General features: G+C 45.5%; 1 protein-coding gene across 1 annotated transcript in view; it reads left to right on the top strand.

Moving 5' to 3' along the window:
* Positions 1–8689: 8689 nt before the first annotated feature.
* The window catches only part of LOC135549312 (glutamate receptor ionotropic, NMDA 2D-like), a 34800-nt gene continuing 26421 nt past the window's right edge, over positions 8690–17068 (top strand). The window contains exons 1-3 of the mRNA XM_064979319.1: positions 8690–8935; positions 12924–13190; positions 15207–15538. Coding sequence (XP_064835391.1) covers positions 8690–8935; positions 12924–13190; positions 15207–15538 — 845 coding nt within the window. The remainder of the gene's footprint in view (positions 8936–12923; positions 13191–15206; positions 15539–17068) is intronic.

Here is a 17068-nt window from a genome sequence, read left to right as displayed (position 1 = left end):
CGAATGGAATATGAATGACAGTCATCCAATATGCTGGAATAGAAACAAGGCCGTGCTCATGAAAATTAAAATGGTCCTCCCTCATCATAAACGGCACCGACCCCCACTGGTGTATATTGAGTAAATGCTTGATCTGTAGGCTAGTGGCATGTTTCAATAACATTTGCATCCTTAAACGGTCCGTGGGCACACTGATTCTTGTGAAAACTCATATTGTAGGCCTTTTATTTCTATCCTAGAGCAAGTTGAAACAGGGTTTTTCATTGATCATTATGTGATAGATAGCCTTGAAGGGACACTTTCTATGTTCGGGGTTCTCAAGTGCTTGACAGCATGGAATCTTGACTGTAGCTTGAAAACTCCTTGTTCAGTTGATGACATTGTACCCGACATGTTTTCTTTTGTTAGTTATTCTGGACTGGACATGTGTGCATGAAAGCGGGTGGGATTTGCTATTGGACTATAATGAACCTAGTTTCACGTGTCATCAATTTTCACACACACAATATGCAACAGTCCACACATTCTAATTTAGTTTTTTTCTCCAGTGAAACTGATTGTGGAGCTAGGGCTAATCCAAAATGCTCCATTTCATCCATTTAATCCGGGAAGGATGTTGAAACACATCTTACCATTTGTCATCAGCTGATATCATGGCCTCTGAACGACTTAGGCTAAGTTATCCCAGAGGAAACCTTTTATGTAGAGAACCAAATCTGACAATGGCAGACCCAAGTCACTCAGGGGAGGCTTCTTTCAGACAGTTGTTTCAGCTCTGAGTAACTCTCGACTTGTTGGGACTTGTCACAGTAAATCACCAGAGTAATGTGACACTCAGAAGTTCAGGTCCACTGAGTAGGAGACAGAGGAGGAAGAGAAGGAGGGCTGCACCTGTAGTGTCACCTGAGGATTCAGCTCTGTGATTCCAAATTCCAGGCAGGGGTGGGTTGTGTTCATTAGGGCACACGATGGAAAACGTTTCCAGCAAGAGAAAACGAGTCCAGGTAGTTCCTTCCTGTTTCAGCCTGTTTTCTACTATTTGGTGCCTAATGAACACAAACCCTACCACAGACAAGGAACAGAAAGCAGGATGTCCTTTCATATCGAGTACACCTTTACAAAAGTGATTCTTCATCCCTGAGAATTGCACTCAGTCTGAGGTGTTTCATTGAGTCACTTGTGTATGAATGAATGGTTGTTGTTGGCTGCATGACATTGTTAGCTATGTTAGTGAGGGCCTTGGACTGAAATCACCTGTTCTGCTTAGCGGAGGAAAGGAGGCCATTTTAGCGTCACCTTCTTTAGCGACAAGCCAAGTGGCCCTGGCTTTCCTCCATGGTGATGGTGGTCAAGGTGATGGTGGTGAAACTATTGGTTGGCTTGGCTACGCTCAGGGGACCCACCATGAGACTTTCTCAGCTTTCCTGACCATTTTTTTTTGGGGGGGGGGATTATAAGCCTTCGATCCGACTTAACGTCAAAGGAGTGAGCTGGAGGTGGGGGTCTGCCTTAAGGTCGCATCCAAAGACGACCGCCTGAACGTACGTGACAGGACAATGTGATCGGGAACCTCACCTTCGACTCACCCAGACCCTGTTTGAAGGCCACTCCGAAACTTCGGAGCAACATCTTCATTCCAAATGCTCTATTGTCGCCGTTTGGCTACGTAGCCTAGTCAGTTAGCCTACAGTAGGCTAGGCTAAATGTAGGCCTAAAGGCTGTCCTTCTCGGTATCAAATCCCATTGGCCAAAGAAGGCGCCGTCTCATTTAACACAAGCCTATCTGGGAGCCGATATATCTAATGTTCAAATTAACTTTCAACATTCATTAATGCTCCTTTTCTGTTTTTATCGGCTGTGTGTAGCGAGGAAGACTTTTCAATGACAACCAACTCGAGCTTCTTGCCTCGGTGACTCCCAGAACGGGTGTTTAATGGTGCCTCTTGTAGCACTGTTTGCATATTTACAGTGCAACCAGCCAGTATCTATCCATTGCAAACAGGCCTGTGGTATATCATGGCTATAGTGTAGGTGGGGGGGGGGGGGGTCATCTTGATCAAATGCATTCAGGAGACCCCAACCTTGATTGTTATTGTTTTTTTTGTTTTTTAAAGCTTGGGCAAACAGTTTGGTATGGAGAGTCTCTATTCTTGATGATGGTGGGGCTGACACTGTCTAAATAATACTAGCTATAATAGTTATTGAGAACACTGTGGAACAGATTGGTTTGCTTTCTGTTAACATTGCGTTTTAATCGGGTCGTAAATTCCGTCTCCCTTATCGTAGAGAGCTAACATTTGGCTAACGGCATTGATCGTAAATCCCCTTCGTCCAAATGTAAATTGACATTTCATTTGCACACTTTGGCTTGATGAAGTCACTGCTTCGACCTGCTAGGCCACACACAGCCTCTTGTACCAGTACAACTGGAAACGTCTGTCTTCATTTCGCTTCCTCTAAGGAGAGCAATTGAGCTTCAGTCAGCTACTCGACGACACCGACCAACACAAATGATTACACATCTCGGATCAGCTGTGTTTTTCTTTTTTCTTAGTCAGTTCTACTGACAGGCAGGTTTATTGGTTGGTTGCTTGATTGACAGCTGGTTGGGTGAGTCTGACAGAGCCGATGAATACGTCTGTGGACCTTTTTCACAGAGGCAGGTTTTTGGCTCAAAACCCAGTACAGTATGTTCAGAACATGTCTAGGAATAGAGAGAGAGGGAGAGAGAAACCGAGAGAGCGAGGGAGCTGAATGAGGCATAAGAGGAAGACAATTTATAGAGACTGAAATAAAGAGTTGTGTGTGTGTGTGTGTGCGTTGTCTCTGGTATAGATTAGTTTTTTTCTTCTCTATTGTCTTTCGTTCTTCCCAGGTGTACTTTCCCTGCGATAGGTGTGTTTGTGTACAGACCCTGCCAATTTCTTTGTCTCTCTTTACCTTCAACAACTTTAATTCCACCTTAGCACCAAACCACGAAACCACAGCCATGGCATTTTACATAAATATACCTCAAATAGATGGCTCTACAGTCAGATACATGGATTTAATAAAGCTGGTCATAAAGCTTTGTGTAACAATAAGGTCAGTCTTTGGGGGTTTTTATGTTGTGCCCGGGAATGCAACAGGTCGTTCATCTTTGGTGGCACTGCATGGGGCGTGTAGATAGGCACCTTTGCTGATTCTTTATTGTGGCGTGTCAACCGAGACACCCACCGGCGGAGACCTGTAATCCGCCAGCTCCCCTGGGGTCAAAGTTGAGGATCGTGAGCCAGCTAAATACCAACCCATTAGGCCTGGCCAAATGGGACTCTGGAGACATTGAAACCCTTAGAAGCGTGTGACAGACTGAGGGAGCCACAAGGGAAGGGAAGGGAGTAGGATAGAGAGGGAGTGGGACAGGCCAGGGATAGATAGAAGGGAGTGGGAGATAGATGGAATGGTAGAGGGAAGAGGGAGAGAAAGAGAGAGGCAGAAGGAACATACCAAGGGGGGGGGGGGTCGAGGGAGCAAGAGACACCCTCAGCATCTTATAACCCACTGGGCACACATCCCCCCCCACCCACCGTCCTTGGTCTGTCCTCATGTCTCTCCTTCGTCTTATCCACCTCCCCTCCCACCCCTCTCGCTCTCCCACTTGCCTGATTTGACCTTTCCTTCTTCCCCTGTCATTTCCTGGAAAAATCTATCTTATCATCCTCTGCCCATAACTCCCTTCACCAGCTTCTCTTTAAATCTAATGAAGGTCATGTTTATTAAAAACATTCTTAGCAAGGTCACCGGTTAGCCTGTTTTATTACTTCTTTGCAGAGAGAGCAGACGCTGTTAAATACCTCCGTGCTTCCTCCGAGCAGGCCAGCATTCATTGATTCCTTCCCCTCCCACCATCCACAGCCGCAGCATATGGGGAATGAAGAATGTCACCAATGACCCTCAGCAAATGTAATGTGATATGTATTTTAGAGTAGCAATTATTGATATAAATAATATTGCTCCTTTGTATGCAGAGTGCTATGGGGCAAGGTTTGTTCCCAGTACAATTTTCACCACCAAATTACTTTCATGCAAAGACGATGCGTGAGGTTAATGCATCACATCCCCAATAAATTGGAATGCGATGTTCTTTATTTACAGCCACAAAAATCAGTAGGAAATGATGAATATTGCTTCTTGTGTGTCCTTATTTGGTGCAAAATGTAATGAGAAATACTTGTGCGTAAAGTAATGATTTGTATTTCATCCAGGCAAACCCTTCAGACCATTTGTCTTAACTACTTAAAAGTAGCAGTTGCATAACTAACTGCTGTGCTCAGTGTGAGGGAATTGGAGTACATTTTTTTGTAAAAGACAAAGAGGTATGTTTACGTGCTTAAAGCTCAGGGAGCCCTGTTTTTGTTCCGTTGTTCTCCTGGGACTTCCTTGGAGACAAGACAGATCACCTCGAGGGAATTTTTTTTTAATGGTTGTTTTATATATATATATATAAATAGAATAAGATAAATATCATAACCGCCAGTCTGTCTGACAATGTATATATTACAAGTGCATCGAGCTGTACCTACAGTAGATGCTGTAGCAGGAGGAAGACATCTTTAACTACGTGAAATTCCAATTCTGTCAGACATGGAGTCACGGAGTGCCTTGAAAAGCAGTGTACTTTGACAAAATTGAATTGAATCCTACTCTGTGTGAGTGCGTATACGATTGTGTGGGTATGAGAGCGTGTGTGTGTGTTTGCGTGCGAGAACACGTGTGTGTGTGTGTGTGTGTGTGTGTCAGGGGGCTAGTCAAGTCATCTTTAAGCTTATTAGGGAGGGTCCTGACTTATGGGTCATGAGATGCTTTGAGCACACCTGACTGTACATCACACTCCTGCTAATGGTGTGCCACAGTGCCAGCGGATGCCGTTTGGAGTTAAGACAGGGACAGACAGTTCCTCATAAGCCTTGTGCTGCTCTGGACAAGAGCAGAGAGTCTGGCAACACTTAAGACGGCCAGAATGAGAGACTGGACACGATCACGCTGTCTGTGGGCTCTGCCCGTCTGTTTCCTTCATGGGCAGTGCAGTTACTAATGGCTACCGGTTATCCTGTTTTCCCAGAGAGCGTTTTGAGCTGACCATGCTATATGATCATCACAGAAGATTCATGTTGGAGCTGAACGTGCAATACGACCGTCAACACAAGATGCAGGGTTTTTTTTGGAGGGAAAATATAAGGACATCCATTCATGTTGTAAAACCCATTAGGACTGTAAGCCGTTGACAACCAAGACAAATAGATATGGGGAGGAGTTCAAGGATGTAAACCCTCTATGCTAATGTCTGGATAGATAACGTGGCTACAGAGTTCCGTCCAGTATTTACAGCTGAAACTGCTCATGCAGGCCAGGATATTCATTATCCATTCATATAGCTGTGTGTTTGAGAGTAATCTCTGGGGAGCCACAGCGTACAGCAACTCTGACCTGTATTCTAATCATCTTCTCCCAACGCCATTTCCCTCACCCCTATACCACTCTACAGCCATGATACCACAGGGCCCATTTAACATAGGCAACAAACAATGCACTCCATGCCAGTGGAAGACCATAAAACTCCTGTATATGAGAGGCCCGGGGAGTGACAACACAAGCTGACTGGTGTTAGGGACAACGGATGGAATGCTAGCCCGGAATGATTGGTTTGTAGTGCGGATTACTGGATTTAGCCATATCCCCTTCGAACTGAGTGCAGAACCTGTGTCTGTACTCGTGTGTACTGGTTTCATACGGTTTGAACTGGATGAATCCCTATGGCCTGCGGACTGAGTACAGCACCTGTGTGGTCTGTACTGGTTTCATATGGTCTGGACTGGTTTCATATGGTCTGGACTGGTTTCATATGGTCTGTACTGGTTTCATATGGTCTGTACTGGTTTCATATGGTCTGTACTGGTTTCATATGGTCTGTACTGGTCTGTACTGGTTTCATATGGTCTGTACTGGTTTCATATGGTCTGTACTGGTTTCATATGGTCTGTACTGGTTTCATATAGTCTGTACTGGTTTCATATGGTCTGTACTGGTTTCATATGGTCTGTACTGGTTTCATACAGTCTGTACTGGTTTCATACAGTCTGTACTGGTTTCATATAGTCTGTACTGGTTTCATATGGTCTGTACTGGTTTCATATGGTCTGGACTGGTTTCATATGGTCTGTACTGGTTTCATATGGTCTGGACTGGTTTCATATGGTCTGTACTGGTTTCATACGGTCTGTACTGGTTTCATATGGTCTGTACTGGTTTCATATAGTCTGTACTGGTTTCATATGGTCTGTACTGGTTTCATATGGTCTGTACTGGTTTCATATGGTCTGTACTGGTTTCATATGGTCTGTACTGGTTTCATATGGTAGGTACTGGTTTGTACTGGTTTCATATGGTCTGTACTGGTTTCATATGGTCTGTACTGGTTTCATACGGTCTGTACTGGTTTCATACGGTCTGTACTGGTTTCATACGGTCTGTACTGGTTTCATATGGTCTGTACTGGTTTCATACGGTCTATACTGGTATCATATGGTCTGTACTGGTTTCATACAGACTGTACTGGACTCAGCCACTTGCCCTTTGCGCTGTATCTGGGAAACATATTCAAGAGTCTTTCTCCCTGTGAAAAAGGGTGAGGCCATTAGGTTTCATGGCAGGTTCTGCCCATAGGCTTAACTGGGGTAGGCAGTAGTAATATCCACCTTAATTATGCAACAGGCCGGGTTCGGGTGAGCCATTCTTCACTCATTCGGGCTGAGGACTGGCTCTGTCTGAATGGTATATTGAGGGTAGTGTTAAATATTTCTTTCTACCTCCCTCTACTACCGTCCCCTAGATACAGTATATCCTCTAGCCCTACTATATTGCCTTCTCTTTCACTTTCCAGACACTGTGGCTATCTGGCTCACTGGCTCACTCCTATATTTGCTCTCTCTATTCCACGACTGCTAAGGTTCATTTTTGTTTGTCCCCCCCCCCCTTTTCCCCCAAACTGATCACTTCATTGTGATCCCCCTCTTTTTGTGCACTTCTTCCTCAGATGATGACTCGGCATCAAAAGGAGGGTTGCGAAAATGGAATGAGATAGAGAGTGAGAGAACAAGGCAGGAAGAAGCTGTTGGTTTGGGGGATGTGAGGAGAACATTACGTCAGCAAGCCTTCTGGTTCAAAGCAATGACATTAGCCACGGACGCTAGGAGAAATAACAGGCTCTAGGAGACGGATGGCCAGATGCTGATTGTGTATGCACGTTGCTCTGCGCGTTAGTGATCTGGAGAGAGTGTGTTTTCGACTGTGTATTTGTGTGTGCCCCAAGGGGAGAGGGAGGGTTAATTAAAGAGAGTGAATGGAAAGAGGGGTTGAGAAGGAAGGGGGGGGGGGGGTGTTGGCACGGTAAGCGACTTCAAAATGATTCATTGCTTTACATCTCCTTACGTTTCGCGTACAGTCCCATAGCCTGATTCGACTGCACGGAGCATTACCCCACCTCAACCACAATTGTTTAAAAAAAAAATTGGCATACACACACCTACCTCGACTTAACTCTTCCTTCCGCCACAGTTTTATTTGTATTGTAATTTAGCCCGGTCCGTTTAGATGTACAGTACCCGTTGGTGGTTTATGGCTGCAAATAGCTATAGCTTAGCTTTAAAGCTCTCCAATGGTGTGGGACCGAACCATGAATCAGCTCCTGGGGTAATGAATTCTGATGTCCCGTAGGGGGAGGGCTGAGTTCAAGGGGTGAGTACTCCTACTCTAGTCCCTAAGCAGTGAGCTTATGTTCCTCTGTAGTTCACTGTACTTGGCTTTACGCTTACACTGACCTTAATTGATGTTGATCGATCGTATGGTAGGTGATGCAGGCCTCCCCTTCACATTTCATCCACCCCCCCCCCCTCCTAGCGCAATCTCTCTGCCCCACTGCGACTCTCTCTCTCTTTCGCTCTCTCTCTCTCTTTCACTCTCTCTCTCTTTCACTCTCTCTCTTTCGCTCTCTCTCTCTTTCGCTCTCTCTTTCTCTCTCTCTCTCTCTCTCTCTCTCTCTCTCTCTCTCTCTCTCTCTCTCTCTCTCTCTCTCTCCCTTCCCTTCCCTGTTGAAACCTGCTCTTTGTAGATGAGGCACAGTGGAAAGCGCCCCTTTTCCCATTACGCCTAAACTCCCCCCTCTCTTCCTCTTGATAGTTTTTCAATAGTATCCGTCGCCACTGCAGCACCTACTTACTTCTATGTGTATCATTGCTCCTCTCCTCACTAATTTATCCTTTCTTCTCCCCTCTCCACTTCAGGTCCCTCTTCGCCTGTGAACCGCCGCCACCCTTCCGCCCACCAAACTGCGCCCCCCCCTCCTCCCTCCCCCATGGCGGCCAAGCCTGTCCTCTCCCTCCTGTTGGCCGTGCTGGCCTGCACGGGGCCCGCTCGCTCCTCCCCTCCCCTCCTGCTCCGCCCCCGGGAGAGAGAGAGGGACTTGGGCGTAGTCAACATCGCTGTGGTCCACTCGGGCTCCTCCCTGCTCCCGGAGACGGCCGCTGCTGGGGGAACGGGCGCAGCGGGCGGGCCGGGGGGGCCTCAGGGAAGGGGGGCCTCATCGTCATTGGCTACGGTGTCGGCGTCTGCGCCGCTGGCGTCTGCATCGGCGGCTCTGGTGGGCGACAGCGTGATGACGCAGTATGGCCCGGCCAACGTGATCTACCTGACGGTGAACGAGAGCAGCCCGGCGAGCCTTCTTCTGCAGCTGTGTGAGCTGCTGGCCACCACGCCGCTCCAGGGCCTGGTGTTCGAGGAGGAGAGGCCCCCGCCACACAATCAGGCTCCCCTGGCCCCCATGATGGAGTTTGTCTCGGCCCAGACCGGTGTGCCCGTTGTGGCCGTGGGAGGAGGGGCCGGCCTGGGCAGGGAGCCACAGGTAACTAACTACCTGGCTGTGACCTTTCGCTTGTTAATGGACTTCAAGTAATCAACCATTCTGTCGTGGCAGAATAATTGAATTTTCCACAATAAGTCCTGAGTTACTGTGTGTTTGAAGCCTTACTAATTTGGCACATGACGTCTTAATTTTCTGCTTGTAAACTGGGTTTCTGGTTGAGAAGACATCATAAAACCAGATTGCAACCAACTGGTCTCTGTTACAACCAGGTAAAGAGGCGTCATGGGGAAAGACGTTGTATTTTGGTTGCTATCTGGTTGCTCAAAAGATGTTCACAAAACGTCCTCCTTATACAACTAGTATTGAACTGCATTGTTGGTTAAGGTTCTTGTAAAGTAAGCATTTCACGGTCTACACCTGTTGTGTACGGCTCATGTAACAAATACAATTTGATTTGATTTGATCTTTGCAACAATCTTTGCCCGCTGTATACAGTGTGGTCTGATTAGGAGAACACTACTTCAGTTCTCGAGGGCCACAGTCCTGCTGCTTTTTGTGTCTGCCTAACTATAATTGAACAATTAATGTCACTGATTGCTGGCAAGGTTCAACACTTGGTCTCCAAAGGTCAAACTCAGCCGCTGATGAAACAGACAACAGAGAGAGTGGTTGCACAACCTTACCTTTAGAGACTCTCTCAATGGCACATCCTGTCTAAGTGTACTTATGTGCTTATTCGCCACGCAGTCCCATTTAGGACTTTTTGCCTAGCACCTTTAATCAGTCTTTCTTCTCAAACCCAATTGAATAATTTCATGCTTAACCTATTTTTGTACACATATCCAACTGTGAACCTGTCGACAATTAGAGGCTCTGTTCAAGTCTCACTTGGCTTTGTTAATTGTGCACAGTGCATTCAGGAAGCATTCATACCCCTTGACTTTTTCCACATTTTGTTACGTTACAGTCTTATTCTAAAACGGATTTAAAAAAAGGTTTCTCATCAATCTATACACAATACCCCATAATTACAAAGCGAAAACAGGTTTTTAGAAATGTTTGCTAGTTTATATAAAAAACTAAATCAGAAATAGCTTCTTTACATAAGTATTCACACCCTTTGCTATGAGACTCGAAATTGAGCCCAGGTGCATCCTGTTTCCATATATCATCTGTAAAATGTTTCTGCAACTTGATTGTCTGTATAAGGTCCCACAGTTGACAGTGCATGTCAGAGCAAAAACCAAGCTATAAGGTCGAAGTAATTGTCCGTAGAGGTCAGAGACAGGATTGTGTCGAGGCACAGATCTGGGGAAGGGTACCAAAAAAATGTCTGCAGCATTGAAGGTCCCCAAGAACACAGTGGCTTCCAGCATTCTTAAATGGAAGAAGTGTGGAGCCACCAGATTGTTCCTGGAGCTGGCTGCCCGATCATACAGAGCAATCGGAGTAGAAGGGCCTTGGTCAGGGAGGTGACCAAGAACCCGATGGTCACTCTGACAGAGCTCCAGAGTTCCTCTGTGGAGATGGGAGAACCTTCCAGAAGGACAACCATCTCTGCAGCACTCCACCAATTAGGCCTTTATGATAGAGTTGCCAGATGGAAGCCACTCCTCAGTAAAAGGCACATGACAGCCTGCTTGGAATTTCCCGAAAGGCACCTAAAGGACTCTCAGACCATGAGAAACAAGATTCTCTGGTCTGATGAAACCAAGATTGATCTCTTTGGCCTGAATGCCAAGTGTTACGTCTGTAGGAAACAATGCACCATCCCTACGGTGAAGCATGGTGGTGGCAGCATCATGTTGTGGTTATGTTTTTCAGCGGCAGGGACTGGGAGACTAGTCAGGATCGAGGGAAAGCGGAACGGAACAGAAGTACAGAGAGATTCTTGATGAAAACCTGCTCCAGAGCGCTCAGACTGGGGCGAAGGTTCACCTTCCAACAGGACAACGACCCTAAGCACACAGCCAAGAAAGACAACGCAGGAGTGGCTTCGGGACAAGTCTCTGAATGTCCTTGAGTGGCCCAGCCAGAGCCCGGACTTGAACCCGATCGAACATCTCCGGAGAGACCTGAAAATAGCTGTGCAGAGATGCTCCCCATTCAACCTGATAGAGCTTGAGAGGATCTGCAGAGAAGAATGGGAGAAACACCCCAAACACAGTTGTGCCAATCTTGTAGCGTCATACCCAAGAAGACTCGAGGCTGTAATCGCTGCCAAAGGTGCTTCAACATGTACTGAATAAAGGGTCTGAATACTTATGTAAATGTGATATTACACTTGATCATTTTAATACATTTACAAACATTTCTGAGATGCAGCTTTTGCTTTGTCATAATGGGGTATTGTGAGTAGATTGATGAGGGAAAAAAGCAGTTTAATCAATTTCAGAATAAGGCTGTAATGTAACAAAATGTGGAAAAAGTCAAGGGGTCTGAATACTTTCCGAATGCACTGTAGCTCTCTGAAAAATGTATATAGTGAGTGAGTTCAATAGGGGTCATTTACATATGCTTAGTACATAGTTCCTTCTAAATTGTATCTCCCTGTTCAGAGATGTGGGCTTCATTTCCGTTACATGTATTTGAAACACATATTGAAATGACTTTTGAGTAACTGTCCTGATGTACAATCCAATGTATTTTGTAACAAGATACTTTAGAGTAGTGCATATATATATTTTGTTTACCCTAGCACTGCACAGTAATCAACTAACCATCAATATGTCAATATGTGTTTATTTGAAACAGCTGTGTCGTGCTAGGGCAGAAAAACTTCATGTGTACTACTTGCGGTCCACAGGATCGAGTTTGGGACAATACAAAATACTTTTCTGTACAATACTTTTCTGCCCCCCCCCCCCCCCCCCCCAAATTTGCTGCATCGGTATCAGAAGTCTGATGGCACTCGGGTGTGATAAGAGTGTCTGATAAATGACCAGAAATGGAAAGAATGAACACTCGCATAACAACAAGTGGGACACAATCATGAAGTGGAACGACATTTATTGGATATTTCAAACTTTTTTAACAAATCAAAAACTGAAAAATTGGGCGTGCAAAATTATTCAGCCCCTTTACTTTCAGTGCAGCAAACTCTCTCCAGAAGTTCAGTGAGGATCTCTGAATGATCCAATGTTGACCTAAATGACTAATGATGATAAATACAATCCACCTGTGTGTAATCAAGTCTCCGTATAAATGCACCTGCACTGTGATAGTCTCAGAGGTCCGTTAAAAGCGCAGAGAGCATCATGAAGAACAAGGAACACACCAGGCAGGTCCGAGATACTGCTGTGAAGAAGTTTAAAGCCGGATTTGGATACAAAAAGATTTCCCAAGCTTTAAACATCCCAAGGAGCACTGTGCAATCCAATAAATGTCGTTACACTTCATGATTGTGTCCCACTTGTTGTTGATTCTTCACAAAAAAAATACAGTTTTATATCTTTACGTTTGAAGCCTGACATGTGGCAAAAGGTCGCAAAGTTCAAGGGGGCCGAATACTTTCGCAAGGCACTGTATAAATGATAATTTTTGTGAGTTTGATATTCAAATTGCTTCTAGTAAGTGAATATCTCAGGAATAGTTAAGTGAGTTGTCAGGACCGTGTAATACTTTTTTCACGTGAAATAAGAGCTAAATTAAGAGGTTATCAAGAAATGTCCTCCGCAGTGGACACCTGGATGCCGAAGCTAGGTTTTTTAGCTACTGTACCCATTGACTATAATATAACAATTTAGCACTTTAAAAGATAAATAACAATATAAATAACATGTCCCCCCCCCGGAATACTTTTATTTATGTAAAAAAATATATACATATTTCAGGAGGCAATAGTAGAAAAATAACTCTGTTCACATACCACCTCCCCATTTCGCTCAGCTTCAAAAAAATGTCTTCCCACTTGAACACAACCCTCAAGTAGACAGTTCACTGCAACCTCTTTCTCTGTCCCTCTCCTGGTCCCGAAAAACCATTTCACTCTTTAACAAACCGTTTTCTCCCTGTTGTCCTCCCCCAGGAGAGCGGCTCCATCTACCTCCAGTTCACCTGCTCCACAGCCATGCAGCTGGACGTGATCTTCGAGGTGCTGGAGGAGTTCGACTGGACCTCCTTCTCCGTGGTGGCCACGCGTCACCACGGTTACGAGGACTTCCTGGCCATGGTGGAGGGCCTGACGGACGGATCCTTCATCGGCTGGGAGAAGAAGGGCGTGGTCATGCTCAACGTCACCGACGACCCGGGAGGGGCGCGCACACGCAGGCTGCTCAAGGAGAACGAGGCGCAGGTGAGACGGCTACAGCCTTAAAAACAAAATTGCTGTACTTTTTTATGGTACAGAAGCAGAGGCATGTGCATGTGCAGTTGAAGTCGGAAAATGACTTACACCTTCGCCAAATACATTTAAACTCAGTTTTTCCACAATTCCTGACATTTAATCCTAGTTAAAATTCACTGTCTTAGGTCAGTTAGGATCACCACTTTATTTTAAGGATGTGAAATGTCAGAATAATAGTAGAGAGAATTATTTATTTCAGATTTTATTTCTTTCATCACATTCCCAGTGGGTCAGAAGTTGACATACACTCAATTAGTATTTGGTAGCATTGCCTTTACATAATTTTCTGGAATTTATCCAAGCTACTTAAAGGCACAGTCAACTTAGTGTATGTAAACTTCTGACCCACTGGAATTGTAGGACAGTGAATTACAAGTGTAAAAATCTGTCTGTAATCAATTTTGGAAAAATGACTTGTGTCATGCACAAAGTAGATGTCCTAACCGACTTGCTAAAACTATAGTTTGTTAACAAGAACTTTGTGGAGTGGTTGAAAAACGAGTTTTAATGACTCCAACCTAAGTGTATGTAAAGTTCCGACTTCAACTGTATATGTGCTAGCAGTGGGCGTGTTACCACTATACCACAGGGTCTCCACTGGGGACCCTTTTATTACCTCTTCTTAATAATTTAGTCATTTTCATGTTCATTTCTTTAGACAGGTGTAATGACATTTTGATGTTTGTGCTTTTCTTAGAACTCATCTCTGTGTTCTATTCATGTGCTGTTCTGTCAACCAATTTCTGTGTTCATGCAAATGGCGGACTGTACAAGTCCTCACTAGCAGTAGCTGCAGTGCGCCCAGAGCTTGTTTTGAGAACAAACAAAAGACATCTCAGTTTCAAGGTCTCTGCTAAGAGAGAAAGAAGCCTCATGAGGTGTTGGCCTGTCACATGTTATGAACCAGTATTGGTCTGTCACTTGAATGAAACAAAACGGTAATGACGATTTAATTATGCTAAATCATGCAAATATAACTTGTCTTTGCATAGCCATATATAAGAGAACTGCAGGGACTGCCCCGTTAGAGCTCCTGATTAACATGTGTACTATGGTGCATTGAGTTGGTTGGAACCTCTCCAGCGCTCTGACAAATAAAGGATGATTCGTTTAAGATTGACTTTGAGGGTCCCTGTGTAAGAATTTCCACGACACATGGTTGAAGGTAGAAGGGAGACGGGGAGAGAATAGCTGTGGGACTGGGAGTTGATCCCACACTGAAAGGGTAAACATGCAGTTGTGTATCCACCCCAGTCCTTGCGCAATCCCAGTCTGCGCTAAAATGTCCATAGGCCATCAGACTGTATAGATGTGCTGCAGATGGTAACTCAACCCGCAACGCCAGCCACAGGACTGTGGGGGACCTTTGTTGTGTTTCATGCCGTCGTCCTGTATTTGCGGTCCTTTCGTTGCAGTGTACCTGTACCGCGGGACAGTGTTTCTTCACCTTGTTCCCGGGGACCCTGCTGTGCAGTCTATGCCGGATTTCATTCCTGCTAAGAATTAATTAGACACTAATTAGTACAGAATCGTCTTGGTATCCAATTACCCGAAAGACACTCCAATCACCTGTCTTGGAAAATAAGCTAAGATATTCTGCCAGTTTTTCAGAATAGTTCATAAATGAACTGGAATACTTCAAATAGTTCAACTTGGGACATTGAATTCAGTCTTTTCTTCCATGTAATGGAAACCCTGCTGTTGATGGTCTTTTTGATATATATGTAAATAAGAAATAGGAGAATGGACAAAGAGAAAAAGTAAATGATGTAACAATATGAAATTTCACCCCCAAAAACTGTCCACTGCTGTAGTCTGAGTGGGAAATGGTCTGAATTGAAATGTTTTCAAAGAGGGCAGTGAACGGGGTCAGCAATCCCCCCAAACTGCTACAGTGTGACTGACATCATTTGACCTAGTTTGGTCCAACAAGACTCCCACTTAACCCCCCCCCCCTCCTTCCAGGTGCGTCTCCTCTACTGCTCCCAGGAGGAGGCCGCACTGATCTTCAAGGCTGCCTGGGCCTCGGGTCAGGCCGGACACTCCCACATGTGGTTCGCCGTGGGGCCAGCCCTGTCCGGCCTTGGCCTGGAGGGCCTCCCCAAGGCCCTGTTCGCAGTGCGGCCGCAGGGCTGGAGGGACGAGCCCCGCAGGAGGATCGCCAAAGGGGTGTCTGTGCTGACCCACGGAGCCATGGCTTTGAGGAAGGAGTACGGCTGGGCCCGAGGGCCACACTACTTCGCGGGCAACTGCCAGACAGATGGCAACCAGACACAGAGGGTGCCAGACAGGATCAGGTGAGGAGAGCGGAGGTGCTCCTTCAGAACTCTCAGGGGGGAGAACTGCTCAGCTGTGGCAGAGGAGTGTCACATACTGCTGCTGGCTGCTTTTCCCTCTCTATCTCTTTCTCTCTCTCTGCTCTCTCTGCTCTCTCTCTCTCTCTGCTCTCTCTCTGCTCTCTGCTCTCTCTGCTCTCTCTCTTTCTCCCCCTCTCTCATTCTGTCTCTGTCTATATCTGCCCCTTTGTCTTTCCTTATCTCTCTCTCTCTGCCTTTCTCTGTCATCGCTGATTATCTCTCTGTGTCTCTCACCCCCCCCTCTCCCCCCTCCCCCCTTGTCTGCCTCTCTCTCCCCATCAACAGCTGAAACACTTCAACCCCTCTCCCTCTCTCTCTCGCCCTCATGTTCCCTCTTTCTCCCTGTCTAGTTCTCAGTTGTGTATGAGAAGTCTCTGTATCTCCCTCCGTCTGTCTTTTGCTGCCTGTCAACCGTGTCTCATAGGTGACTCCTCCAAGTCCCTCTCGTGTCACTCAGTCAGTACATTTGTCTGAAAGATACATGAGCCATGGGTACATGCTGTATGTCTGTGTCCGTCCGTATGCAGTATGTGTCAGAATAAAGTAATGAGCCATGAATCACAACCAGAACATGAGTCATGTTCCTGTGTTGATGTAGAGATACATGAACCATGCTAACTTGTGAATCAAGTTAAAGATACATGACTTATGTCCATATGAATCAAGTTAAAAGGTGCAAGACTTGTTGCGTTCATGTAAATTAAGTTAAAGATACAGTTGAAGTCGGAAGTTTACATACACCTTAGCCAAATATATTTCAACTCCGTTTTTCACAATTCCTGACATTTAATCCTAGTAAAATTCCCTCTCTTAGGTCAGTTAGGATCCCCACTTTATTTTAAGAATGTGAAATGATTTATTTAGGCTTTTATTTATTTTATCACATTCCCAGTGGGTCAGAAGTTTACATACACTCAATTAGTATTTGGTAATTGAAATTGTTTAACTTGGCTCAAACGTTTCGGGTAGCCTTCCAAATCAAATGTATTTATATAAACCTTCTTACATCAGCTGATATAGCAACGTCCTGTACAGAAACCCAGCCTAAAACCCCAAACAGTAAGTAATGCAGGTGTAGAAACACGGTGGCTAGTTGACTCTCTAGAAAGGCCAAAACCTAGGAAGAAACCTAGAGAGGAACCAGGCTATGAGGGGTGGCTAGTCCTCTTCTGTCTGTGCCGGGTGGAGATTATAACAGGAACATGGCCAAGATGTTCAAATGTTCATAAATGACCAGCATGGTCAAATAATAATAATCACAGTAGTTGTCGAGGGTGCAACAAGTCAGCACCTCAGGAGTAAATGTCAGTTGGCTTTTCATAGCCGATCATTGAGAGTATCTCTACCGCTCCTGCTGTCTCTAGAGAGTTCAAAACAGCAGGTCTGGGACAGGTAGCACGTCCGGTGAACAGGTCAGGGTTCCATAGCCGCAGGCAGAACAGTTGAAACTGGAGCAGCAGCACGGCCAGG

The sequence above is a fragment of the Oncorhynchus masou genome, chromosome 12 (assembly GCF_036934945.1).
Source record: "Oncorhynchus masou masou isolate Uvic2021 chromosome 12, UVic_Omas_1.1, whole genome shotgun sequence".
In the NCBI taxonomy this organism is placed as follows: Eukaryota; Metazoa; Chordata; class Actinopteri; order Salmoniformes; family Salmonidae; genus Oncorhynchus; species Oncorhynchus masou.
Note: the sequence above shows the minus strand (reverse complement) of the source record. Positions and strands in the feature narration are given on the sequence as shown.